The sequence below is a fragment of the Arachis hypogaea genome, chromosome 20, assembly GCF_003086295.3.
Source record: "Arachis hypogaea cultivar Tifrunner chromosome 20, arahy.Tifrunner.gnm2.J5K5, whole genome shotgun sequence".
NCBI classification, from domain to species: domain Eukaryota; kingdom Viridiplantae; phylum Streptophyta; class Magnoliopsida; order Fabales; family Fabaceae; genus Arachis; species Arachis hypogaea.
Genome location: NC_092055.1, coordinates 101,520,708 through 101,547,151, shown reverse-complemented (window position 1 = coordinate 101,547,151; position 26,444 = coordinate 101,520,708). Strand labels below are relative to the sequence as shown.

Below are 26,444 nucleotides of genomic sequence, written 5' to 3'. Positions count from 1 at the left end.
CCGATTCCCTAAGACTCAACTTAATCCTATCTGGGCACACAAGCTTCAACATACACTTGACTTGGCTATGCTAATACCTAGACTCACCATACTAAATGTTTACCCAACTTAACAAGGGATACCTCTCAAGTACATGATACAAAACAGAAAATACAACCAAAAGAAATCTGAAATCGTTCTTAGCTTTTCTTTCAAGTATTTCTCTCAGCCTTTTTCACTCTATGGCTTTTTTTCAATGCCTCTCTTTCTTGCCTTTTATCTCACAAAGAAAATACAGAAAGATATACATTAAAACTGAAACACAAAACATTAAAATATGAAGGAGATGATGAATATGCAGCTTTGACTTTATGAATTGAACCCAACTTCTGAACTCATAACCTTGTTCTTCATCTTGGCGAAGTGTTCCCTTTAGTGTAGGTGCAATGCTTCCAAGACTTCAAACTCAGTAGTGAGGATTCACTCTTTGCTCTCTCTCGGGTTCTCTCTCCTTGTTCCAATTTCAGAATTAATTTTTTCTTTTGTATCTTATTTATTGTCACGGCTGAGTGTCCTCCAAACTCAAACCCTTGTTTCCTGAACCACATGTCATTATCTTCCTTTTTCCTTCAATCAACTCTAAAATTAGGAATTTTGACTCTGATTCTTGGCTTAACTGAGGAGCACAGAGCAGTAGGATTTTTGTTTACACAGTGACAGTCTCAAATCTAAATCATTAAAAATGTGCTTTGTCTTCAAGTAACAATTTTAGCCGTTGATTTACAGCAGAGATAATCAACCACCTTTTTCTTCATTTTTCTTTAAATGGCGTTGCAAAGAGTAGGAGAAGAAGTGAAGAAATCAACTTGAATGCAAAAAAAAAAATTATTTATCTTTAACCTCTGACTTAGTGTAATATGCTTTTGATTTGTTTGATTAAACTCTTACTTTTTTTTATGAACATTCTCTCACTTTTTTTTTTGGTGTATGTAAGCTTGAAGGTAAAGCGCTCTCTCTCTCGTGTGTTTACCCAAAGAGAACAAAGATGAGATTTAGCTTTCCTTTTGTTTCAATTTATATTGGGCTTGCCAATGAGTAATAGCTCAAATGGCATAGACTCCACATATTCAATTAAGAGGTTGTGGGTTCGAGTCTCCTATCTTTCCAAATTTAAGCCAATGAATAATAGTTCAAATGACATAATCTCCCCATACTCAATTAAAAAATTGTGGGTTCGAATCTCATATCTTTGGTAAAAAAAAAATTATATTGGGCTTAATTATGAATTTAATATCCATTCAGCATATTTGATTGCTTTGATTCATTTGTTTGGGCTGCTATATAGTTATTTGGACTTGTATCACTTAAATAAAATTAATATTATTCTTAACTCAACATGATTTAATATTTTTTTTTTTACATTTTTTTGTTTTTATTTAAAAAGTGGGATTTAGATCCTCTAAAGTTTGAAAGTGTGATTTTTCACTATTGATTTTATAGATGGGACCAGAAATAAATACAAAAGAGAAACTATTTAAAAATAGAAGATCATACTTTACTCTTTATAGTAAAATTCAAACTTTAGAGGATTAAAATCCTAAAAAGTGTACGATAAAAAATTACACTTTTAGGAGAGGAAAAAAGAACGAGAGGATTCGTTCCTACACATACCGGGAAAACGAAAATAGAGGGAAACAAGTAGAAGCACACCGACACTGGTAACTAGGATAGTAAACTAGTAAACTGCGCTGGTGTTGTAGAAAAAGATGGAAACTCTGAAGGCTGCGATTCCCGAAGGCCTGAAGCGCATGATCGGTGATAGCACCGTCGATGATCTTCGCGCCACCTCTTCCTCCCTCCACAGCTTCTTCCATCACTTCGAGCCCTTCCACCAGGTAAACATCCTCGCTCAACTCTACTCTATTCGTCACTCCTTTCCAACTAAAATTCCTAATTTTCTTTGCTTCGAATCTTCGATATCTGAACTTCCGATTAAACCCTAACGAACCGCAATTCAAACTTCTTCCTGTGTTAGTTACTCACTGAACTCGTGGATCCCAAGCATGCTCTCTGCGGCAAGAGCAAAGACGCTGCGCTCGAATCCAAGCAGCTCGGAAACCAGTGCTTCTCCAAAGGAAATTACGCCAACGCTCTTGATTTCTATACTCAGGTTTTTCTTTTCCTTTTTTTTTTTTTTTTTTTTTTTTTTGCTTTTTGTTTTCTTGTCACCGCAAATATTGGTTTAATAGTGTGCTATTGCTTCGCATGTTATAACATTTGGAGTTTCAGTGATAACTGTTCTCGCTTATTGAGAAAATATGTTAATCCTTTTCCAATTGAACTAGAATACTACGAATAATGTAAAAGGACGGATAAATACGATCCAGCATTCCATCTGTACATTGTTTTGGTCATGGAGTAAGTTTGAATACTAGTATATTGTTACTTGCTATTTATTTTTTAACGGTTCACTATAGTTTTTGTGTTCGCTAATATGAAATGTAGGCATTGCGAAAGGCACCTTTTGAGGATGGTGATATGGAAAATAATCTGGTTGCAACTTTGTATATCAATCGAGCTACTGTATTGCATGTAAGCTCCAATATTGTGCCACACTCACACGCACACTTTTTATTTATTTATTTTTTTGAAGGCTTGATATTGTGGTCAAGTATTTATTCCCGTAGGTTTCCTGCAGAAAATGAGTCTTTTGACAGAGTGTTTGCGAGATTGTACTCGTGCCCTTCAGATATGTCCAAGCAATGCAAAGGTGAAAATCAGCTCCGATGACCCATTTTTCATCATATTCTACTTTCTTTTTACATCATTACAGAGAGGGATGAATTTCTTGCATCTGTCTCAAGTTTATTTTTATGTGTAAAGTGCAATGAATGCTTTTCCATTAAATTATTTATTAGTAACTAAGAAGTATGATTAGCTTTACTTCTTGATGTATGCATATGGTTTTGGGCGATGGTTTATGAATAAGTATTGGAGATGTCTTCGGATTTGACTTACAAACATGATAATTGAGGTGTGATATAAAATGCTTTACTTCCTCATCCTAAAGATCAGTCTATGTTGATGCCAGTGAATGTTTAGGATTATGTGCTTCAATGTTTGATTAAGTGGATGTGACAATGATTATATATACATACTTAAATTGTAGTTTCCACTCTTCTTTCAATATCTTATTGTTTCGGCTGCAGGCATGGTACAGAAGAGGTAAGGCAAATGCTTCCCTGGGAAATTATAAAGATGCGATGTGTGACCTAAATATGGCTAAAACTGTGGAATCATCATTGAATGGGAAGAGACAAATAGAAAGTGAGCAGAAAAATATTTTTGACCAATGCAAGAGCACAAGCACAGTAAGACAACGTAAGGAGAACACCTTGACTACAGTGGGTAAGAAGCTTTCCTTGTCTACTTAAGCAGCAAGTTACAGTTGAAACTGTAAAGCTACTTGGTCAAGGTGATGTTAAGTTCAGTTTTCTAATATATGTACCATTGAACTATGTTCAAGTAAAAGAGGTATAAACCCTATAGATTAGTTTAAAAAAAATCAAAGACAAGAAACTGAAAGGAACTAGGGTTCAGTTATCACTTCAAGCAATGTGGCCAAGTTTCCATTCCCCCTGACCCTGCTATTTCATGTTGTTTTGCATCTGCTACCCCGGTGCACATGTATTCTGCACCAATGTATTTCTCTTTTTGAGATAGTAAGATGAAGATGGTGTAGTACATTTGTGGCAGGTGAGGTTCCCCAAGTAATGCTACAGTGTGTCGCCATACCTGAGAAAGGAAGAGGCATGGTATCATCAAATGACATTTCACCTGGTTCTTTGGCTCATAGTGAAGAACCTTATGCTGTGGTAATACACATTTTGCCTTATGTGCTATTTGTGTGGTATTAGGACATAGGGTTTACAGTCATTATGTTGTAAACATGAATCTCCTCACTTCTTAAGATCAATAGTTACTTTCCATTTTTAGTTTTGTATATTTATATTCCTTGAGTGGTGTAAACTTATTTTGGCAAGTTAACTTGTTAGTTTTTTTAATTCATAATTTCAGATAATATTAAAGCAATGCCGGGAAAGTCATTGCCACTATTGCTTGAATGACCTACCTGCTGATAGGGTACCCTGTAGATCATGTTCCGTACCACTGTATTGCTCCCAGCAATGCCAGACACAGGCTGGTGGGCAAGTCTTAAGGATTTTCCCAGAAGTTCACAGCATTATTGAGAAGTTACCCAGTGACCTTGGAGAGTATGCTGACAAAGTTATTCAAGGTCATGATTCCAAATGTGAAACTGAGAATATCACTGAACATAAGCATGAATGTCATGGTGTAAATTGGTCTGCAGTACTGCCATCAGAGGTGGTTTTAACTGGCCGAATACTGGCAAGGTTTTTACTAGAGAGGACATCAGAAAATATTACGTACTTTGTGGAGAAGCTGGTAGGTATTAAATGCAAGCAGGTGTTTTTTCAGAACAGCTGATTGTGTTGTTAACTTGTGATCTTATTGCAGCTGGCTAACTATGGCTTCTATACTTCTTGTGCAGGAGCTTTCCCATTGTTATGAACATATGCTGCCTGAAAGCAAATTGGATACACATATATATTCCATTGTGTTATTATATTGTCTTAACCGCTCTTGTGGAGCTGCATTGTCCATTGACGAAGTCACCATTTCCCAGGTTGGTTAGGAAATCCTTTTTGTGCATGCACACTGCTGCATATGCATGTCTATTAATACTTCCGTCAGCAGCAGAACCATCATTAATCATGTATTTAACAGTATTTTTGCAAAATTTGATGGTGAAAGTGCTTCTTGCAGAAATCAACTTTTCTATATTTTCTCATGATTGAATCATTTAGCTCTCGTATTCAAATTTTATGTAATTTTTTGTCTGACAATGCAGGTTGTTATAATTATTTCTCAAATGAAAGTGAATTGTATGACTGTTGTTCGTTTAAAATCAAAAGATGCTTGCGGACTATCCAATCAGTTTGGAGATTTTCCATCCTGTCCATACTTAACTAGTAACGTGGAACAGGTATTTGTTTTCTGTCCTTATCTTTTATTGGAATATTTCTCCTTATATAAGACATTTTTTAAGCTTGTGCTGTATTTAATTATGAATATCACTGCAAATTCTACTATTACAGTATAGACATTGTTGGTGGTAATAATTATCCCTGGTGATTTTAAGTCATATTCTGTCACTTTGCTTTTTAGGTCAGGGTGGGTAAAGCTATTTATAAAGCTGGAAGTTTATTCAACCATTCTTGCCAACCAAATGTTCATGCATATTTTATTTCACGTAATTTGTGTATACGGACAACAAAAGCTATACCTGCTGAGGGTCATCTGGAGTTGTCTTATGGTCCACAGGTAATTTCCTGTTGGTAACTAAAAGCCATCTTTCATATTGCTAATCAGTTTTTGGGTTTGAATTATTTGAATGATCTCTAACATGACTCTTCATAATGTATATTGTATAATGAGTGCCAGTAATTATGCATCCCAAAAGCTTAAGCCTTTAGCATAGAGTTTTTGTTTATTTCTTTTATTTATTTATTTTTGATCCAAAACAAGCCTTAAGAGCAAAGGTCTGTCAGACTGTGTTAGGTTCTTAGTATAAATTCCCAATCTGCTGTGTGACTCCCTTGTTCATTTTTTAAAATAAATTTTGGTTTTGCAGGTTGGGTTCTGGGATTGTAAAGATCGCCTTAATTTCCTCAAAGAGGAGTACATGTTTCAGTGCCAGTGTACTGGTTGTTCTGAAGTCAATCTATCCGACATTGTCCTCAATGCATTTTGTTGTGTCAATTCTAATTGTTTTGGTGCAGTCTTGGATAGCAGAGTAGTTAACTGTGAAAAGCAGAAAATCAAGAATTTCATGAGCCATTTAAAGGTACATTTAGGGTTGCTTACATTGTAATGTAGGATAATTTTAACTTATGTGGTTTGTCACAAGTAATGCCTTGGTGTTTTCAAATCACTTGGCAATATCAACGCAATTTTCATTATTAAGATGTACAGCATTCTTAACTTTTCTTACTTGTAACTTGTAAGCACCTTTCTTCCACCATGTCTTCACTCTTGGTACTGGCAGATTTAAATTTTGCTAATTGTGTCTGTCACTCTGTTGATTCATCCTTCATGTTTTTGGAGCTATGCAATAGCAATTGGATCAATATACTCTTAATAGACATTTTTAAAAAAAAAAAATAGTTGTGCATCCAGTGATTTACATAAGCTGCTGTGGTTGAGATTGAATAAAAGATCTTAAGGTTTGAGCTATTTTCTCCCCTTAAAATCCATCTCTCTTTTCAGATAGACAAGAATGATGACATTCATAAAGTGCTCAACCAAAATGATGCCTCCCATCATATTCAACCTGGATACTGTCTGAAGTGTGGTTCTTACCGTGATTTGGTGCCTTCACGTGCTGCAGTTGATAAAGCTTTAATATTCATAAAAAGGTATGCATAGTTCAATTTGGGTCCTATGAATATTAATATCCCTGTAATGTGAATTACAGCTTCCCTTTTTATGACTAAAGATATTCAGAGTTGGTATGGTTCCTTTATTGTTGCTATCTAGATGAATGCTCTGGCTTTTAATCCTGCATTAGCTCATCTGATATAGTAGATTGCAGCTGATTGTTTGAACACTATAGTAGATTGCAGCTTATTGTTTGAAAGATGGTAATGGCAGGTTACAGGATGCAATATTATCAAAAGAAATTTTAAATACCACAATTGCAGATGCTTTGAGATCCTTACGTTTGCTAAGATCAAATTTGCATGCCTATAACAGGCTTATTGCAGAGGTGAGTTTTAGCCTCATCCACTAAGTCCTCCCACTTAGGTCTAGAAGTTTAGATGAATACTTCTATTAAGGGAATAGGTTGTGATAGACAAAAAAATTTTACATCCTTTATATGATGGTTTAACATACATTTTCCTGTTGATGTATGCAGGCAGAGGATAACCTTGCACAGGCCTTTTGTTTGTTGGGAGAATTTCAATTATGTATGGACCATTGTAAAGCATCCATCAAGGTAAACTTTTAGTTAATTAACCTACCATCTGGCATGTTGGATTTTGTCACTCAAAAAGTGAAAAGCAGAAGAGTGGGGATTTTTCCCCCCTGTATAGCTATGACAAATCAAGTCCTTTTTCCAGCAGCAGTATTATAACAAATCAGTATTATAAGTTATAACAAATTGGTAGTGGAACTCAGAAAATTGCCCCATTAACCCGTGAACTAGCACTGTCATGTTGCATTGCAAAATACTATAAGGGGTGCTGCTACTTCGTTGTGGTGTCCTTCACTGATTTGAGATTTCTTTTAGAGGAGCTATCATGTATGCCAAAGGTTGAAGAAGTTTGTGAAGATTTCTTTTGTTGAGGAAGTATGAAAAATATTTTTAGAGTTGTGTGATTTTTTTTAAATAAAATTGTCATAAAAATATTATAGAAGATGCAGTCATTGGGCAAAGTCGACCTGTGGTTTTGTTAGATTGTATGTGCTGAGTTTTATTATCACTGTATTTGCTATTGACTGAAATTTGTATAGTTTTTCTATTTTAAACACATATTTTGAGGAACTTAAGCCTTTGAAGAACCATGGAATCGTGATCGGATTGTTTGTCGTTGGGTTATGCTTTTATGTGCAAATTGTTTCAATTAGTTAGTCGTTCCAAGTAATAAATCTATAGTGATTCATTCTTTTATTTGACAGATTCTAGAGAAGTTGTATCATCCTGATGATATAGTAATTGCGTATGAACTTGTGAAGCTTTGTTCGATCCAACTTTCCGTAGGAGATGGTTCTGCAATGGATAGCATAAACCGGATTGGTGATATCTTCTCATGTTATTATGGACTTCATGCTGACTTGGTTTTCCCGTATCTTCAATACCTTAGGAGATAAATTTAGAAATTTTCAGGAGGGGTCTCTAATTAAATGCTTTTGCGCCAGTGAGATATAAAATGTGAAGTACAATCTTAAATAACAGCTCAAGTGACTGGAGATTTGATGTGAAAGATATATAATAGTCTGGCCTCGAGAAAGATTGCCTGAAGCTCACTTGTGCAGTTTGGCAAATCAACCTCTCGTGCATTTGTAAATATGGTGTCCTTGAATATCCAGGTGTGCTCTCTGACATCTCTCTGGAACTGACACGTCTATTTTGTTAATGAGTTGACTAAGGAGTTAATTTTTTCCAATTTATCTCGGTCAATTTGTTGTAAATTATTTTTTTATTCTAAATTTTAAATTTTAATTCTAATTTTATACCTCAAGTCTTAAACTTTTTAAAAAACAAGGGTTAAAAAAAATTTATAATAAAAAAAGAATGTTAGCTAATATTAACTAATTAAAAATTAGTATAATTGAAAGGGGAAAATTTTAAGGAGGGCCTCAAAGTATTAGTGGATAGAATATAATGTTAGCTTCGTTATTAATTTCGATGTGATGATGCCTTCTGTATCCAGATATCCAGAGGCCAATGTGGTTGCAAGACACGATACGAATATACGATACTAGCTGTTAATGACCGACTTGGTTCCCTCTTTAAGCTATTAGGTACATGTGTCTACTAAACTGCATTTACCTCTTACATTTTGGTAAAGGGTAGACCGGCATTGACAGTAACGGACATGTTTACCCTTTTTTTATGTTTGTCCGAACGGACAAGTTGACTTTAGGGATTCTAAAGCTGCATTTTGTTTTTGCAAAAGCAAGTAAAATAAATGTATGAAATAATCATGCGGCAACATAGCCTATTAAGGTTGATTGTTTTAGTTATGGACAAGAAAGATGTATTACACGTCACACCTAAAGGGGGAATTGAGGTGCAAATGCAAGTATATGGGTGTTAGGGACGTAGAAAAGCGACACACAAGTTGCGTGTTGAAGGAAGCAGAATTGGTCAGTGTTGGAACACGTGACTTGCTTCTTGATTATTTTTATAACCCTATACGAAAGTTTCGTCTATAAATACTAAGTTAGCCATTTTCCATCATTTTGAGTTGAGTTGTGTATATGTATTGGTGGTGTGAGGGTAGATAATTTCTAGTGCGAGTTCAAAGAGAAAATAAAAGTGGAATTTTGGAAGCAATGGAAGGTAGCGCAAATTTACTAGTATATTGCGACCATGAGATTATATGACACACACGAGGGTGTGAGTTTTGCGTGTGGGTATTCATTTTTTTTTTGTTATTCCATGCACTATGACGATTGCGGAACTACAATACTGTCTTTGTCAAAGCATAGAAAGTAATATTTTAAAGAGGGTGAACAATATTTTGTATAGGAATCTTATTATCGTATTAGAGGGCTAATAAAGTTTGACACAATATCCATTGTTGATGAAGCAAATATGCAGTAGATATTTCAGATTATCAACAAACTCAAGCTCACGTTCTAATGATAGAGTTGTATGTTAAGTTTGAACATATAGCTGCGAATGGTTCAACACGATTCAGACATGGATGACAGAGAGAAATAACATGCAAAGAAAACAATAGTGAGCATGAAGAGGACTTTGAAGCCAACTACGAAGTCGGTGACGAGGATGAGGATGGTGACAAGATAAGTGATATGGTCGTGCAAAATGCAGTAGTTTCACGTGTAAGCCAACATTTTTTCGATGTTCTACTTTTTTTGCGTACCCTAAATTTTGGCATCATGCATGCAACAAAATTTTCAGAATATGCAAAAATAGGTATGTTAATAGTCCAAGGGTGTGGTTGGGGAAACGTGGAAAACGGCTCAAGCTCTCTTTGGTAGGGGTGTCCATGGATCGGATCGTATCCGCAGATCCGCAGTAAATATCCGCATCCGATCCGAAAATTGCGGATACGATCCGATCCGCAAATTGATCGGATCGGATCGGATCCGCACCTTTTGCGGATCGGATCGCGGATATTTGCTCTACATTCGCGTATCCGATCCGCAGATCCACAGATCCGCACTATAATAATTAAAAAATAAATAAATATATATATGTTTGGTATTATATTTACTTGTTTGTATGTTTTAGTTAGTAATTATTATTTATATATTGTATTATTTTATTTTTGTTATTTAGAAAGAGTTTGATTAAAAATATTTTAGGAATAAATAAGTTTAAAAGTATGAAAGAAATATTTTTATCGAATTCTTTTACATAGAAATATGATTAAAAAGAGAAAGTTTAATCATGCGGATATATCTGATATTCGATCTGATCCGATCCGCACATCGGATCGGGCACTAAAAAGTGCGGATATCATATCCGATCCGATCCAATGAAAATTGTGCGAATCGGATCGAATTTTCGGCCATATCCGATCCGATCCGATCCGCGGACACTCCTACTCTTTAGATACCATGGATAAGGAAAGACTGCTAAGGATCCCATCCGCTTTAGAGATAGTTATGCGGAGGACTTGTTTGACAAATTATACTACAAGAAGAGGCTCTATTTTGAGGATCACTGGCGGTGGATAACAACATCTGTTAGTATGTTAATGGCCCTGTACAAAAATAGGGATGATAGTTCCTCACTCAAGGTCCCATAGAGACTATATATCCTTGGATGGTATGGAAGTTTTCCTCCAATTTCTTTGAGTGATATGGAGCAGGTGTTTCTCCGGACTGAGCGAGTCCTATGGAGGTGCGACCTCTACGAGGAAAAGATGACTATGAGAAATTGACATCCATGTGCAACTCCACGCGGACCTACAACTCCAAGTGGTCCCCATCGGACTGAGAGCGAGCCAGCTCACGATGGAGGCCATGACAGAGCTCTATATCATCTTCAATTACGTATAGCCGAACACCCACTTCACAAACGTTACAATAGAGACAACAATCTTGTATTGTATAATAAGATGAAGGATACTTTTAAGGCTAGTGTGCTTCCATTCTCGAGGCTTATTATGGGGTTGGTTGAATCGGTCAACGTCCACTTAGAGGAGGACGAGTTAAAGGCAGAGGTCCCCGAGAAGAACTAGATTATTCCATGCGGGGAGAAGTTCAAGGAAGAGCCAGCAAAGCCATCAAGTTGGAGCTAAAACTAGAGATATATTGATGAAAACCATTAGAAATTTTAGAGAAAAATTGGAGCACTTTCTAGAATTTAAGCTAAAAATTTTAAGACATTGTAAAAATTGATTGTGGTAGAGTAGCGTGTCCTTCTCCTTCAAAACTTGGCTTCAAATATCATCTCATACAGCTAGGAACAGATCTAGAAATTTTTAGATGGAGGAGCTTAATTTTAGATGAATTTTTTAATTTTTTTACTATAATTTTTATTACATAAAAATAATTTAGATATATATATATTATGAAAAAAAATCTAAGGTATACAATGTGATTTCTAAAACATAATAATGTAAGTCATTATTAGTATTTTATATAATAACATTATGTTAAATATGTTAATATTTTAATATTATTAAAAAATAGAAAAAAATAAAAATAAATATAGAAATGAGTATATAAAAACTAATTTGAAAAGTATATGTTAGCAAATAAGGTGAAATATTCGCTGATACATAATTTACAATTCAATATTTTGTAGAACTACTAGTAAGTGCACCGGGTCTTATTAAGAAATAAAATTCACAAGAGTGAAGTTGATCCTACGAGAATTAAAGGATTAAGCAAGTAATAATTAATTGGTTATTCTAGCTAGACCGTCATAACTGGGTGATGGTCAAACAAGAAATATTAACGACTTGAAATTAAAGAAAAGCAATAAAGAACAAGAAAGTAAAGAACATAAAAGTAAAGTACTAGGAAGTAAAGTGTAAAGAAAATAAAGTGTAAGAAAGTAATTGACGGGAAAGTTAAAATGCTAAAACTAAGAATGAAAAGAATATTGGGATCAAAAGATATTGCATTCTCAGGATCAATAATTTTCATCTCCTCTTCAATCATGCAATCATTGATCTCTTGGCAAATCATAAGTAATCAAACCCCAATTTCTTGGTGATTTGATTTCTCTTAACTTTATCAATTGCCAATCTCTTGACCTAATTATTCATGAGAAGAGATGAAGAGTGGTCTCTGATTTAGAGCCACACAATTTCTTAAATCAAGTGTTGGGAAGATTATATGTCACGTATCAATCCCAAATCCAATTTCATAACCATTGTGAGAAAGAACTTCAAGCACAATTCTATGATCCCTCTTTCGAGGCTCCTATAGAATTCAAGTTGGATTCAATTTTTTTCTCAAGATAAATGAACCCTTGGGATGAAGAACGAAGTTCTTTCTAAAGAAACAACAAAAGAAGAATTGAAGATGAAGAAGAAAAACATATCAATTCATTAGATTGCAATAGAGTTCTTTTTCTCAAATGTTGGAAATTAGAAGCTCATAACTAAATATTTATAAGAGTGGGTGTGAAAGAAAATGGAAGAGAAGAGTGTGAAGTGTGAAAAGAGGAGTCTGAAAACCCCCTCCCGAAATCTCCGTGATATGATAAAACTAAAGCCTATTTATAAGCTATCCCAGATTACAAATTCAAATGAAATTCAAAACAAATTACAATCCAATGAAAATTAACTATTCTAGATGATTCTTGTGACCTTGATTGGTTGATAATTGTGGGTTTGCTTGCATGAGTTTTGAAGTGAACTTGGAGCAATACTTGAACCAAATTGAGAGGCTTCAGATGGACTTGGCGTCATTTGTACCAACGCCTTCAGTACTTGGCGTTGCCAACGCCCAGCTGGTGTTGTCTTAATCGAGCGCCCTTTAAAATGGGCGTTGTTTTCACTTGTCACGCGTACGCGTCGCCTACGCGTATGCGTGACTCTTATCGCAAGCGATGTCCAAACGAACGCCAGTTAAACATTGGCGTTGCCAATGCCAGAGTAATCTTCCCAGGGTAAATTTTTCATCCTGACGTGTATGCGTGGCCTTTGTTGTGGGCGTTAATTGAAACAGTGCCAGTTCAATCCTGGCGTTGCTCTGGGCGTTGGAGCTGGATCTGGCATTATTCTGGGCGTTGTTAAGGGCTACGCCCCTTACATTTTTTTCCAGCTTGTGTTACGCACACTTCCCAGATCCTTCAATCATCCTTGTTTTGTGCTTTTTTGCTTCTTTTTCTACAATTTTTCTACAAATTTTATTAAATCAAAGAGATCAAAACAATATACAACTTAAGCACAAAAATACATCATAATTAACCATTATGAATTCATTTTTTATGTGAAAAAGCATAGAAAAACACAACATGATGTACATGCATCACAACACCAAACTTAAACTTTGCTTGTCCTCAAGCAACTAAAGAATCATGCAATAGATTTTGACAATCCAAGGTGAGAAGAATAGCAATTTAATGTTCATGGTTAGCTAGTCTACTATGCATGCAACAATCACAAAAGAAATTCAAATGATTGATGTTTCTATCTAGCTCACTTTATGAAATCTTTTTTTTTTTTTATATTCCTTCCTTGAAACAAGCTTTTCATCTTTTTCTTAGCTTAGCTTCTTGGGTGCTTTGCACCATTAGTTAAAAGCTTCGACTATAAATGCTTTGTTTTCAAGTATTACCACTTGATACATAAACACCACAAGCATTTAATTAGAGGACTCTTTAAGCTCATTTGTCTCTTTTCTTTACTCTCTAATCATTGATGCTCGGAGCCTTGAGCTTTTGAGGGAATGCTTTGCACTTGAGCCTAGCTTTGACTCTAAGTGTTTTATTTTCAAGCTTTTTACTTGATACATAAACACCACAAGTACTTGACTAATGAATTGTCATTGGTACTCAGAGCCTTTAGCTTTCTCATTTTTTCCTTTTTCTTTCTTGATCATTAATTGCATTGCTTCTTCAAGGTTTTCAAACTTTCAAAAATTTCATAAAATGTCCTAGATGAAAACTTCAATCAAACAAATTCAAATGCATTTTGAGCAACAATAGTCATGCTAGCCTTCCAATACTCATATGCTCATGCTAGCTTCTTCTTTAATTTACCTTGTTTGTTTATGATCATGATACTTAATTACTTTGACTCACAAATTTTAAAATGGTAGTTATGATGTCATAGTTACAATTTAAAAATCAAACTATGCTTATTCACAAGGAATAACACACATTCATATTAAAAAAATAGAAGACAATCATGCAATTGAATGTATAGAGAATAAATAAGAGAAAAAGAAACTTAACCACCTTGTAGATCTTCATCATTGTTGTTGTCATTTTCCTCCTATTCTTCCCCTCCAACACCAAACTTAGAATGATTTTTTGTCCTCAAACAACAAATAAGATAGTGGTGATGGAATTTATGATGAATCATGAATGTCTTAAAACAATGATGTAAGTAATGCATGTGTTTGGGTAAGCAAATTTAAAGATAAAAATGAAGGCCATAAGAGAAACAGTGGCAATGTGATTGCATTAATAAGTGGGTTGTGCATGGTACCTTGCATGAAAGATAAGTGGCAACACCAAATCTAGTGTGACACTTTCATTTGAAAATGATGCAAGTGCCCAGTAAAGATTTGGAAATCAAATTGTTTCATGGCAACACCAAGCTTATTTTATGCAATCTCATGCCAAATTATTTGAAATTAAACTAGGCAAAGAAAGAAAATGTTACCAACGGTTAGGTTGCCTCCCAACAAACGCTCTTTTAATATCATTAGCTTGACATTTTGTTCATGAATTTCTTCCTCTTCTTCCAGTTGGTTAATAGAAATGACTTCAAGAGAGAACAGTTTTGATCTCCTCCTAACAAGCATTCTTTTGTTATTGGCTTGAGTGAATTTGCTTGTTGGAGCAGGGATTGGATTGCTCTTTATCCTTCTCTTTTCCGTGGATGTTGTCCTCCGTTCCTTGGTCACAATCCTCTTTTCAGTGATTTTGTTGATTGCCTTCACTTTGATATCAAAACTTGGGTGTTGTGTGATAGTTGGAGTGTTTCCTTCACCGAGAACTTCTTGGAATGGTAGTTCAATGGACTCACCCTCTATGCAACTTTCTGCTTCATTAGTGTGTGGACTTCTTTTGGTTGTTTTCTTCCCTTACAACCTCCTTTTTCATTGGGGTTTTACTTGGTACAAGGACCTCTTTTTCTTGCTCTACCAATTCCTCATTTTCGCCTACATTAAACACTACTCCACTCCTCAAGATGATGGCATGGTATTCTTCCCCTGGTCAAGGAAAGACATTGGTGGGTTCATCAACAAAATGTTGTGCCAATTGTCTCATCTGCTCTTCTTGATTCCTCCTTGAGGCTTCCATATCTTCTACCAATTTTCTCATATTTTGCCCTAAGAACTCAATGAGTTGGGAAATTGAGAGATATCTCTAGAAGAGTTCCTCTATTGCAAGTGCTAGAAGAGATTTTTGATGAGTTTGTGGAGGTGCATAGGTTATGGTGAAATTGTTTTGAGGGACTTGATATGAATTTTGTGAATTTTGAAATGAATTTTGTGCTGAGGCATACTCAAGTGGTGAAGAATTTTGATATGAGATATTAGGAGGTGAGGTTGAAAAATTAAGAGATGATGGCTCTTGATGAATGGGGTATGGATCATTGAAATCTCTTTGATTTTGATCTTCTCAGCCACAACTTGAGTAGTTGTTACATTTATCAAAATATGGATCATTTTGTGGCCTTGGGAAGCATCCCATCACTCCTTGTTCTTGATACTCCCACCCACCATTAGCATAATAATATGAATCATTTTGTAGTGGTGAAAAATATTCCATGTAGTTTGCTTGATCAAAAGATGATGTATACTCCATTCTTTCTTTAAAATGTTCTGTATCAAACACAATCATAAAGACAAAAAGAAATTGGAATTCCCTTTGTAACAAATAAGGAAATTCCTAGTGAGGCAATATCACAAACAGTTAAGTGACAATAGTAAAAGAAAGAATTAAAAACAAAGAAATGACTAAAACAAACAAAGAAAAAGTGTCTAATCTAGATAATCAATTAACTGGTAGTTTGTTAATCACAAATAATTTCTGGCAATTGTGCCAAAAATTTGATACAGAATTTACAATTCAATATTCCATAGAACTACTGGCAAGTGTACCGAGTCGTATCAAGTAATAAAACTCACAAGAGTGAGGTCGATCCCACGAGGATTAAAGGATTAAGCAAGCAATAGTTGATTGGTTATTCTAGTTAGACGGTCATAATTGGGTGATGATCAAACAAAAAATGTAAATGACTTGAAATTAAAGGAAAACAATAAAGAACATAAAAGTAAAGAACATAAAAGTAAAGTACTGGGAAGTAAGTGAAAAGAAAATAAAGTGCAAAAAAGTAATTGACGGAAAGGTAAAATGCTAGAACTAAGAATGAAAAGAACATTGGGATCGAGAGATATTGCATTCTCAGGATCAATAATTTTCATCTCCTCTTCAATCATCCAATCATTGATCTCTTGACAAATCATAAGTAATCAAACCCCAATCTCTTGGTGATTTGATTTCTCTTAACTTGATCAATTGCCAATCTCTTGATCTAATTATTCATGAGAAGAGATGAAGAGTGGTCTCTGATTTAGAGCCACACAATTTCATGAATCAAGTGTTGGGATGATTATATGTCACGTATCAATCCCAAACCCAATTTCATAACCATTGTGAGAAAGAACTTCAAGCACAATTCTATGATCCCTCTCTTGAGGCTCCTATAGAATTCAAGTTGGATTCAATTTCTTTCTCAAGATAATTGAACCCTTGGGATGAAGAACGAAGTCCTTTCTAAAGAAACAATAAAAGAAGAATTGAAGATGAAGAAGAAAAATAATATCAATCCATTAGATTGCAATAGAGTTCTCTTTCTCAAATGTTAGAAATTAGAAGCTCATAACTAAATATTTACAAGAGTGGGTATGAAAGAAAATGGAAGAGAAGAGTGTGAAGTGTGAAGAGAGGAGTTCGAAGACCCCCTCCCGGAATCTCCGTGATATGATAAAACTAAAGCCTATTTATAAGCTATCCCTGATTACAAATTCAAATGAAATTCAAAACAAATTACAATCCAATGAAAATTAACTATTCTGGATGATTCTTGTAACCTTGATTGGTTGACAATTGTGGGCTTGCTTGCATGAGTTTTGAAGTGAACTTGGAGCAATACTTGAACCAAATTGAGAGGCTCTAGATGGACTAGGCGTTATTTGTACCAACGCCTTCAGTACTTGGCGTTGGCTTAATCAAGCGCCCTTTAAAATGGGCGTTGTTTTCACTTGTCACGCGTACGCATCGCCCACGCATACGCGTGGCCCTTATCGCAGGCATTGTCCAAACGAGCGCTCGTTATATCTTGGCGTTGTTTTCACTTGTCATGCGTACGCGTGGCCCTTATCGCAGGCGTTGTCCAAACGAACGCCAGTTAAATGTTGGCGTTGCTGATGCCAGAGTAATCTTCCCAGGGCAAAATTTTCATCCTCATGCGTACACATGGCCTTCGTTGCGGGCGTTAGTTGAAACAGTGCCAGTTCAATCCTGGCGTTGCTCTGGGCGTTGGAGCTAGATCTGGCATTGTTCTGGGCGTTGTTAAGGGCTACGCCCCTTACATTTTTTTCCATCTTGTGTTACGCACACTTCCCAGATCCTTCAATCATCCTTGTTTTGTGCTTTTTTGCTTCTTTTTCTACAATTTTTTACAAATTTTATTAAATCAAAGAGATCAAAGCAATATACAACTTAAGCACAAAAATACATCATAATTAAAATTTATGAATTCATTTTTTATATGAAAAAGCATAGAAAAACACAACATGATGCACATACATCACACACTGCAAAACAAAGAAACAAAAACTAATTAATAAACTCAACAAACTAACTATAACAACTAAAGTGATGCTTGCATTAAGTGACATCCCTAATCAAAGAAATCAGTGCAAATTAGGTGTACATCAAGCTTAAAGGGTACTATGCAATGCAAGAAATGAACCATGCAACATCATGTAACACCATACATGTAAGAAAAATGTGATTTTGGGCCATGTATTTTGATGAGCGGATATTTTATACGCTTTTTGGTGATAATTTCATATAGTTTAGAGCATGTTTTAGTTAGTTTTTAGTCTATTTCTAGTAGTTTTTAGGAAAAATTCATATTTCTGGACTTTACTATGAGTTGTGTGTTTTTCTGTAATTTCAGGTATTTTTCTGGCTGAAATTGAAGGAGCTGAGCAAAAATCTGATTCAGGCTGAAAAAGGACTGCTGATGCTGTTGGATTCTGACCTCCCTGCACTCAAATTGAATTTTCTGGAGCTACAGAACTCGAAATGGCATGCTTCCAATTGCATTGGAAAGTAGACATCCAGGGCTTTCCAGCAATATATAATAGTCCATACTTTGCACAAGGATAGACGACGTAAACTGGCGTTCAACGCCAGTTCTCTGCCCAATTCTGGCGTCCAGCGCCAGAAAAGGATAAAAAACTGGAGTTGAACGCCCAAACTGGCATAAAAACTGGCGTTCAACTCCACAAATGGCCTCTGCACGTGACTCACTCAAATCTCAGCCCCAGCACACACCAAGTGGGCCCCAGAAGTGGACCTCTGCATCATCCATCATAGTCCACTCATATTTTGTAACCCTAGGCTACTAGTTTAGTATTTAAACAACTTTTAGAGACTTATTTTGTATCTCATGACATTTCAGATCTAAACTTTATATTCTCTGACGGCATGAGTCTCTAAACCCCATTGTTGGGGGTGAGGAGCTCTGCTGTGTCTCAATGAATTAATGCAAGTATTTCTGTTTTCCATTCAAACACGCTTGTTCCTATCTAAGATGTTCATTCGCGCTTAACTGTGATGGAGGTGATGAGCTGTGACACTCATCACCTTCCTCAAATCATGAACGTGTGCCTGACAACCACCTCCGTTCTATATACGATTGAATGAGTATCTCTTAGATTCTTTAATCAGAATCTCCGTGGTATAAGCTAGAACTGATGGCAGCATTCATGAGAATCCGGAAAGTCTAAACCTTGTCTGTGGTATTCCGAGTAGGATTCAAGGATTGAATGACTGTGATGAGCTTCAAACTCCTGAAGGCTGGGCATTAGTGACAGACGCAAAAGGATAGTAAATCCTATTCCAACCGGATCGAGAACCAACCGGTGATTAGCCGTGCTGTGACAGAGCGCGTGAGCATAGTTTTCACTGGGAGGATGGAAGGTAGCCATTGACAACGGTGATCCACCAACACACAGCTTGCCATAGGAGGACGTGCGTGCGTGAACAAGAAGACAGAGGAAAGCAGAGATTCAGAAGACAAAGCATCTCCAAAACTCCAACATATTCTCCATTACTGCATAACAAGTAACCTTTAATCCATGCTCTATTATTTATTCGCAATTCAACTGATAAACATAATTGACTTCCTGACTAAGATCTACAAGATAACCATAGATTGCTTCAAACCAACAATCTCCGTGGGATTCGACCCTTACTCACGTGAGGTATTACTTGGACGACCCAGTGCACTTGCTGGTTAGTGGTACGCGTTGTGAAAAGTGTGATTCACAATTCGTGTACCAAGTTTTTGGCGCCGTTGCCGGGGATTGTTCGTGTTTGAACAACTGACGGATTATTTTGTTGCTTAGATTAGGAAAAATCTTTCTTTTTTTTTTTTTGGTTTATAGTCTTTTATTATTTATCCCTTGTTAAAATACTTTAAACTTATAGCTCAGTTATTTAGAACGTGGTGTTTATGTTCATGATAATTGGCTATCATATTTTTAAAACCTTTTTCAAAAATAACTTTTCTATTAAATCCTGTGCCAAACTTTAAGTTTGGTGTTTTCAAAAATAATCTTTCTTAAAATTTTTGAAGGTCTCATAACTCATTTGGCTAGAGCGTTAATCTGTGTTCTTGGTAATTGGGTTAGAGTCTTTTATATTCTTTTCAAAACCTTCTTTTTCATAAATAATATTTTCTCTATTAAATTTTGTGCCAAACTTAAAGTTTGGTGTTTTCTTATTGAATTCCCTTTGGTTTTCGAAAATTTTGGTTTGGTTTTCTAAAAATTTTAAGTTTGGTGTTCTTTCTTCATGTTCTTGTGTTCTTGTGAGTCTTCAAAGTGTTCTTGAGTTTTCCTTGTGTCTTGATCTTAAAATTTTTAAGTTTGGTGTTCCTTGGTGTTTTCCCTCCAAATTTTTCGAAAACAAGGAGCATTAGATCTAAAAATTTTAAATCTTGTACTATCTTATTGTTTTTCTCTCTCCTCACTAAATTCAAAAAAAAAATATATCTTTTCAAAATATCTCTTCTAACTTCCTAATTTCTTATCTTTTCAAAATTTGTTTCAACTAACTAACTAACTAACTTTTTGTTTGTTTCTTAACTTTTTCAAAACTACCTAACTAACTCTCCCTCTCTCTAAATTTCGAAAATATCTTCCCTCTTTTTCAAAAATTTCTTTTTTTAACTAATTAATTTTTTTTATATAAACGAAAAAAAATATTTAACTTCAAAATTCAACTTCTTTTTAGTTATTTTATTTTATTTAAGTATTTACTTCTTATAAAATAAAATAAATAAAAAGGTAAATCAGTCCAAGTTATATCCATAGATCCATCATGGACATAAGTGGAAATGAACAGTCTAGGAGGACTCTGGGGTCATATTCTAACCCCTCTACTGCTTCATATGGGAGTAGCATCTGCATACCCTCCATTGGAGTCAGTAGCTTTGAGTTGAATCCTCAGCTCATTATCATGGTGCAGCAAAGTTGCCAGTATTCCGGTCTTCCATAGGAAGAACCTACAGAGTTTCTGGCACAATTTTTACAAATTGCTGACACAGTACATGATAAGGAAATAGATCAGGATGTCTACAGACTATTACTGTTTCCATTTGCTGTAAAAGATCAAGCCAAGAGGTGGTTAAATAACCAACCTAAGGCCAGCATAAGAACATGGAAACAGCTGACAGAAAAATTCCTGAATCAATATTTCCCTCCAAAAAGGATGACACAGCTAAGGCTGGACATCCAAGGCTTTAAACAAGGAGATAATGAATCTCTTTATGATGCCTGGGAGAGATACAGAGAGATGCTACGAAAATGCCCCTTTGAAATGTTTTCAGAGTGGGTTCAGTTAGACATCTTCTACTATGGGCTTGCAGAAGGAGCTCAGATGTCTCTAGATTACTCAGCTGGTGGATCTATCCATATGAGAAAGACAATTGAAGAGGCTCAAGAGCTCATTGATACAGTTGCCAGGAATTAGCATCTGTATCTAGGCAGCAACCCTTCCATGAATGAAGAGGTTAAAACAGTAACTGCTGAATTCAGTACTGTAAAACAAGCTGCTGAATTCAATCAGCAATTAGATTTTCTAACAAAGCAGCTAGCTGAATTCAAAGACAGGTTACAGGAGACAAGGATAGCTAATATACATATGGACGAACAGTTTAAGCAAACAAAGCAGCAGCTATCAAAGCAAATAGCAGAAGAATGCCAAGCAGTTCAATTAAGAAGTGGGAAAACATTAAATACCCCACCTCAAGGCATCAAAAATTCAAGAAATGAGCGACCCACCAAAGATTCTCCTGAGGACAGTAAGAGCCCAGGGAAAAATAATTCTGGCACTAAAACGCCAGAAAAGGGGTGGAAGGCTGGCGCTGAACGCCCAGACCATGCCCAAAACTGGCGTTCAGCGCCAGAAACAAGGTAGGATTGGCGTTCAACGCCAGAAATGGGCAAGAATTTGGCGTTGAACGCCCAAATGGGGCAGAATCCAGCGTTGAACGCCCAACAGGGGCACATTTTTGGCGTTCAGGCGCCAGGAACAGACAGTGAGCTGGCGTCTAACGTCACTCCAGCGTCTGACTCTGGCACTCAATTGCCAGTAAGGGATCAGACACACACAAGTGCTGATAACAACCCCTCTAAAAAGGCTTCTTTAACCACTAAGGTTGAGGAATATAAAGCCAAGATACCTTATCCTCAAAAACTCCGGAAAGAGGAGTAGGATAAGCAATTTGCTCGCTTTGCAGATTATCTAAGGACTCTTGAAATAAAGATTCCATTTGCAGAGGCACTTGAGCAAATACCTTCTTATGCCAAGTTCATGAAAGAGATCTTGAGTCATAAAAAGGAGTGGAGAGAAACAGAAAAAGTTCTCCTCACTGAAGAATGCAGTGCAGTCATTCTGAAAAGCTTTCCTGAAAAGCTTAAAGACCCTGGGAGTTTTCTGATACCATGTATATTGGAAGGTGATTGCACCAAGACAGCCTTATGCGATCTTGGGGCAAGCATCAACCTAATACCTGCATCCACTATCAGGAAGCTTGGCTTAACTGAAGAAGTTAAACCAACCCGGATATGTCTCCAACTTGCTGATGGTTCCACTAAATACCCATCAGGCGTGATTGAGGACATGATTGTCAGAGTTGGGCCATTCGCCTTTCCCACTGACTTTGTTGTGCTGGAAATGGAGGAGCACAAGAGTGCTACTCTCATTCTAGGAAGACCCTTCCTAGCAACTGGACGATCCCTCATTGATGTCCAACAGGGGGAAATAACCCTGAGAGTCAATGATGATGAGTTTAAGTTGAACGCTGTCAAAGCCATGCAGCATCCAGACACATCAACAGACTGCATGAAAGTTGATCTCATTGACTCTTTGGTAGAAGAGATCAACATGGTTGAGAGTCTCGAATCAGAGTTGGAAGACATCTTTAAAGATGTTCAGCCTGATTTGGAGGATTCAGAGGACATGAAAGAGCCTCTGAACTTTCTTCTGAAAGAGGAAAAACCTCCTAAACCCGAGCTCAAGCCACTACCACCATCCTTGAAATACGCATTTCTGGGAGAAGGTGACACTTTTCCAGTGATCATAAGCTCTGCTTTAAATTCACAGGAAGAGGAAGCACTTATTCAAGTGCTAAGGACACACAAGATAGTTCTTGGGTGGTCCATAGGTGACCTTAAGGGCATAAGCCCAGCTAGATGCATGCACAAAATCCTATTGGAGGATAATGCCAAACCAGTGGTTCAACCACAGAGGTGGCTAAATCCAGCCATGAAGGAAGTGGTGCAGAAAGAGGTCACCAAATTACTAGAGGCTGGGATTATTTATCCCATTTCTGATAGCCCCTGGGTGAGCCCTGTTCAAGTCGTCCCAAAAAAGGGAGGCATGACAGTGATTCATAATGAAAAAAATGAACTGGTTCCTACAAGAACAGTTACAGGGTGGCGCATGTGTATTGACTACAGAAGGCTCAATACAGCCACCAGAAAGGATCATTTTCCTTTACCATTCATAGACCAGATGCTAGAGAGACTAGCAGGTCATGATTATTACTGCTTTTTGGATGGCTACTCAGGCTATAACCAGATTGCAGTAGATCCCCAAGATCAAGAGAAAACAGCATTCACATGTCCATCCGGAGTGTTTGCTTATAGAAGGATGCCCTTTGGGCTATGCAATGCACCTGCAACCTTCCAGAGATGCATGCTCTCTATTTTCTCTGATATGGTGGAAAAATTTCTGGAAGTCTTCATGGATGACTTCTCAGTATATGGAGACTCATTCAGCTCCTGTCTTGATCACCTAAAACTTGTTCTGAAAAGATGCCAAGAAACCAACCTAGTTTTAAACTGGGAAAAGTGTCACTTCATGGTGACTGAAGGAATTGTTCTTGGGCATAAAATCTCAAACAAGGGAATAGAGGTGGATCAAGCAAAAATAGAGGTAATTGAAAAATTACCACCACCTGCCAATCTTAAGGCAATCAGAAGCTTTCTGGGGCATGCAGGATTCTATAGGAGGTTTATAAAGGATTTTTCAAAAATCGCAAAACCTCTAAGCAATCTGCTAGCTGCTGACACGCCATTTGTGTTTGACACAGCATGCCTGCAGGCGTTTGAAACGCTGAAAGCTAAGCTGGTCACAGCACCAGTCATTTCTGCACCAGACTGGACATTGCCATTTGAGTTAATGTGTGATGCCAGTGATCATGCCATTGGTGCAGTATTGGGACAGAGGCATGACAAGCTTCTGCATGTCATTTATTATGCCAGTCGCGTTCTAAATGATGCCCAGAAAAATTACACAACCACAGAAAAAGAACTACTTGCAGTGGTTTACGCCATTGACAAGTTCAGATCATACTTAGTAGGATCAAAAGTGATTGTGTATACTGACCATGCTGCTCTTAAATATCTACTCACAAAGCAGGATTCAAAACCCAGGCTCATCAGATGGGTATTGCTTCTGCAAGAGTTTGATATAGAAATAAGAGACAGAAAAGGGACAGAGAACCAAGTGGCTGATCATCTGTCCCGGATAGAGCCAGTGGAAGGGACGTCCCTCCCCTTTCTTGAGATCTCTGAGACGTTCCCTGATGAGCATCTATTTGCCATTCAGGAAGCACCATGGTTTGCCGATATTGCAAACTATAAAGCTGCACGGTTCATACCCAAGGAGTACAATAGAATACAAAAGAAGAAATTAGTCACTGATGCAAAGTACTACTTGTGGGATGAACCCTATATCTTTAAGAGATGTGCAGACGGAATTATCCGTAGGTGTGTCCCCAGAGAGGAAGCACAGAGGATCCTGTGGCATTGCCACGGATCTCAATATGGAGGCCATTTCGGAGGTGAGCGAACAGCCACCAAGGTCCTCCAATGTGGCTTCTATTGGCCCACACTCTATAAAGATTCCCGAGAGTTTGTACGTAATTGTGACAGTTGCCAAAGAGCTGGTAATCTGCCTCATGGTTACGCCATGCCTCAACAAGGAATCTTGGAAATTGAGTTGTTTGACGTATGGGGAATTGACTTCATGGGACCTTTCCCACCATCATACTCAAACACTTATATTCTGGTGGCAGTTGACTATGTATCAAAATGGGTTGAGGCTATTGCCACACCCACCAATGATACTAAAACAGTGCTGAAGTTCCTCCAGAAACATATCTTTAGCAGGTTTGGTGTCCCTAGAGTGTTAATCAGGTGATGGGGGCACTCACTTCTGCAATAAATAGCTTTACTCTGCCATGGTTCCGTATGGAATTCGCCACAAAGTGGCCACTCCATATCATCCACAAACCAACGGGCAAGCTGAAGTCTCTAACAGAGAATTAAAGAGAATCCTGGAACGGACAGTAAATACCCGTAGAAAGGATTGGGCAAGGAGCTTGGATGATGCTCTGTGGGCTTACAGAACAGCATTCAAGACCCCTATAGGGACCTCTCCATACCAACTCGTGTATGGTAAGGCATGCCACTTGCCCGTGGAACTGGAACATAAGGCCTACTGGGCAACCAGATTCCTAAACTTAGATGCCAAATTAGCAGGAGAAAAACGATTGCTCCAGCTAAATGAGCTAGAGGAATTTAGATTCACAGCTTTCGAAAATGCCAAGCTTTATAAAGAAAAATCAAAAAAATGGCATGACAGAAAGCTGTCATCTAGAATCTTTGAACCAGGACAGAAGGTCCTGTTGTTTAACTCTAGACTCAGGCTATTCCCCGGGAAACTGAAATCCCGGTGGAGGGGACCATACGTGATTACAAGTGTGTCACCATATGGTTACGTGGAACTTCAAGATATTGATTCTGATAAGAAGTTCATTGTCAATGGACAAAGAATCAAGCATTATCTTGAAGGCAACATTGAGGAAGAATGCTCAAGGCTGAAGCTAGATTAAAAGCTCAGCAAGGTCCAGCTAAAGACAATAAAGAAGCGCTTTCTGGGAGGCAACCCAGCCATGGGGCATTAATCCTCTAAGCATTTTGCCCTATTTTTCCTTTTTTAATTGTTTATATAAAGTTTACTGACACTAAGGTAAAAGGATCAATTGCATAAGTTTACAGGGTTACAGAAGGAATTTGCACACAAAACAGAGATTAGAAGCTCAATGGCGAGAAAACGCCAGTAAAGGGGCATTTTGGGCGTTCAGCGCCCAAAATGGGCATCCACTGGGCGCTGAACGCCAGTAATGGCAGCAATTGGGCGTTCAACGCCAGAAATGGCCACCCACTGGGCGTTGAACGCCAGGAATGGCAGCATTTGGGCGCTGAACGCCCAGGAGATCAGCATTTGGGCGCTGAACGCCCAAAACATGCAGTGTTTGGGCGTTCAAACGCCAGGAGGACAGGGAGGAGCCAAATCCAGTAATCCCACACGTATTTCCATTTTAATTTCAAATTTTATGCTTCAATACATGATTTTTACATGAACATATCAAGAACCCTGGTTTCTAAAATCCCTAATTTCTAAAAATCCATCTTTCCAAATTCAATCCAACTCTTTTCAAAATCTTTTCTGAAAACAAATCTATCTTTTTCACTCAAAAATCTTTTCAACTAATCCATATCTTTTTCAAATATCCATATTATCTTTTTCAAAATTCAGAGTTATCTTTTTCAAAAATCTATCATATCTTTTCAAAATTAAACTCTATCTGCTATCTTATTTTTTTCAACTCAATCTT

At 37.0% G+C, this 26,444-nt stretch overlaps 1 protein-coding gene across 13 annotated transcripts; it reads left to right on the top strand.

Moving 5' to 3' along the window:
* Positions 1–1,519: 1,519 nt before the first annotated feature.
* LOC112783050 (uncharacterized) lies at positions 1,520–8,799 on the top strand. Of its 13 annotated transcripts, none has more exons than XM_072229162.1 (16): positions 1,520–1,874; positions 2,015–2,149; positions 2,325–2,397; positions 2,485–2,571; positions 2,678–2,749; positions 3,189–3,387; positions 3,736–3,854; positions 4,057–4,446; positions 4,553–4,687; positions 4,913–5,047; positions 5,230–5,385; positions 5,696–5,908; positions 6,331–6,479; positions 6,715–6,829; positions 6,980–7,060; positions 7,744–8,231. In XM_072229162.1, the coding sequence occupies exons 4-16, from the start codon at positions 2,518–2,520 to the stop codon at positions 7,933–7,935; spliced, it is 2,010 nt and encodes a 669-aa protein (XP_072085263.1). In that variant the 5' UTR covers positions 1,520–1,874; positions 2,015–2,149; positions 2,325–2,397; positions 2,485–2,517; the 3' UTR covers positions 7,936–8,231. The 13 variants fall into 13 exon arrangements, 7 of the variants coding, with proteins under 7 accessions (XP_072085263.1, XP_025681571.1, XP_072085264.1 ...); XR_003193272.3 differs by lacking the exon at positions 2,325–2,397 and adding an exon at positions 8,499–8,799 and having other exon boundaries at positions 1,601–1,874; positions 7,744–8,154; XR_011878230.1 differs by lacking the exon at positions 2,325–2,397 and adding an exon at positions 8,499–8,799 and having other exon boundaries at positions 1,637–1,874; positions 2,667–2,749; positions 7,744–8,154.
* The last annotated feature ends 17,645 nt before the right edge of the window (positions 8,800–26,444 follow it).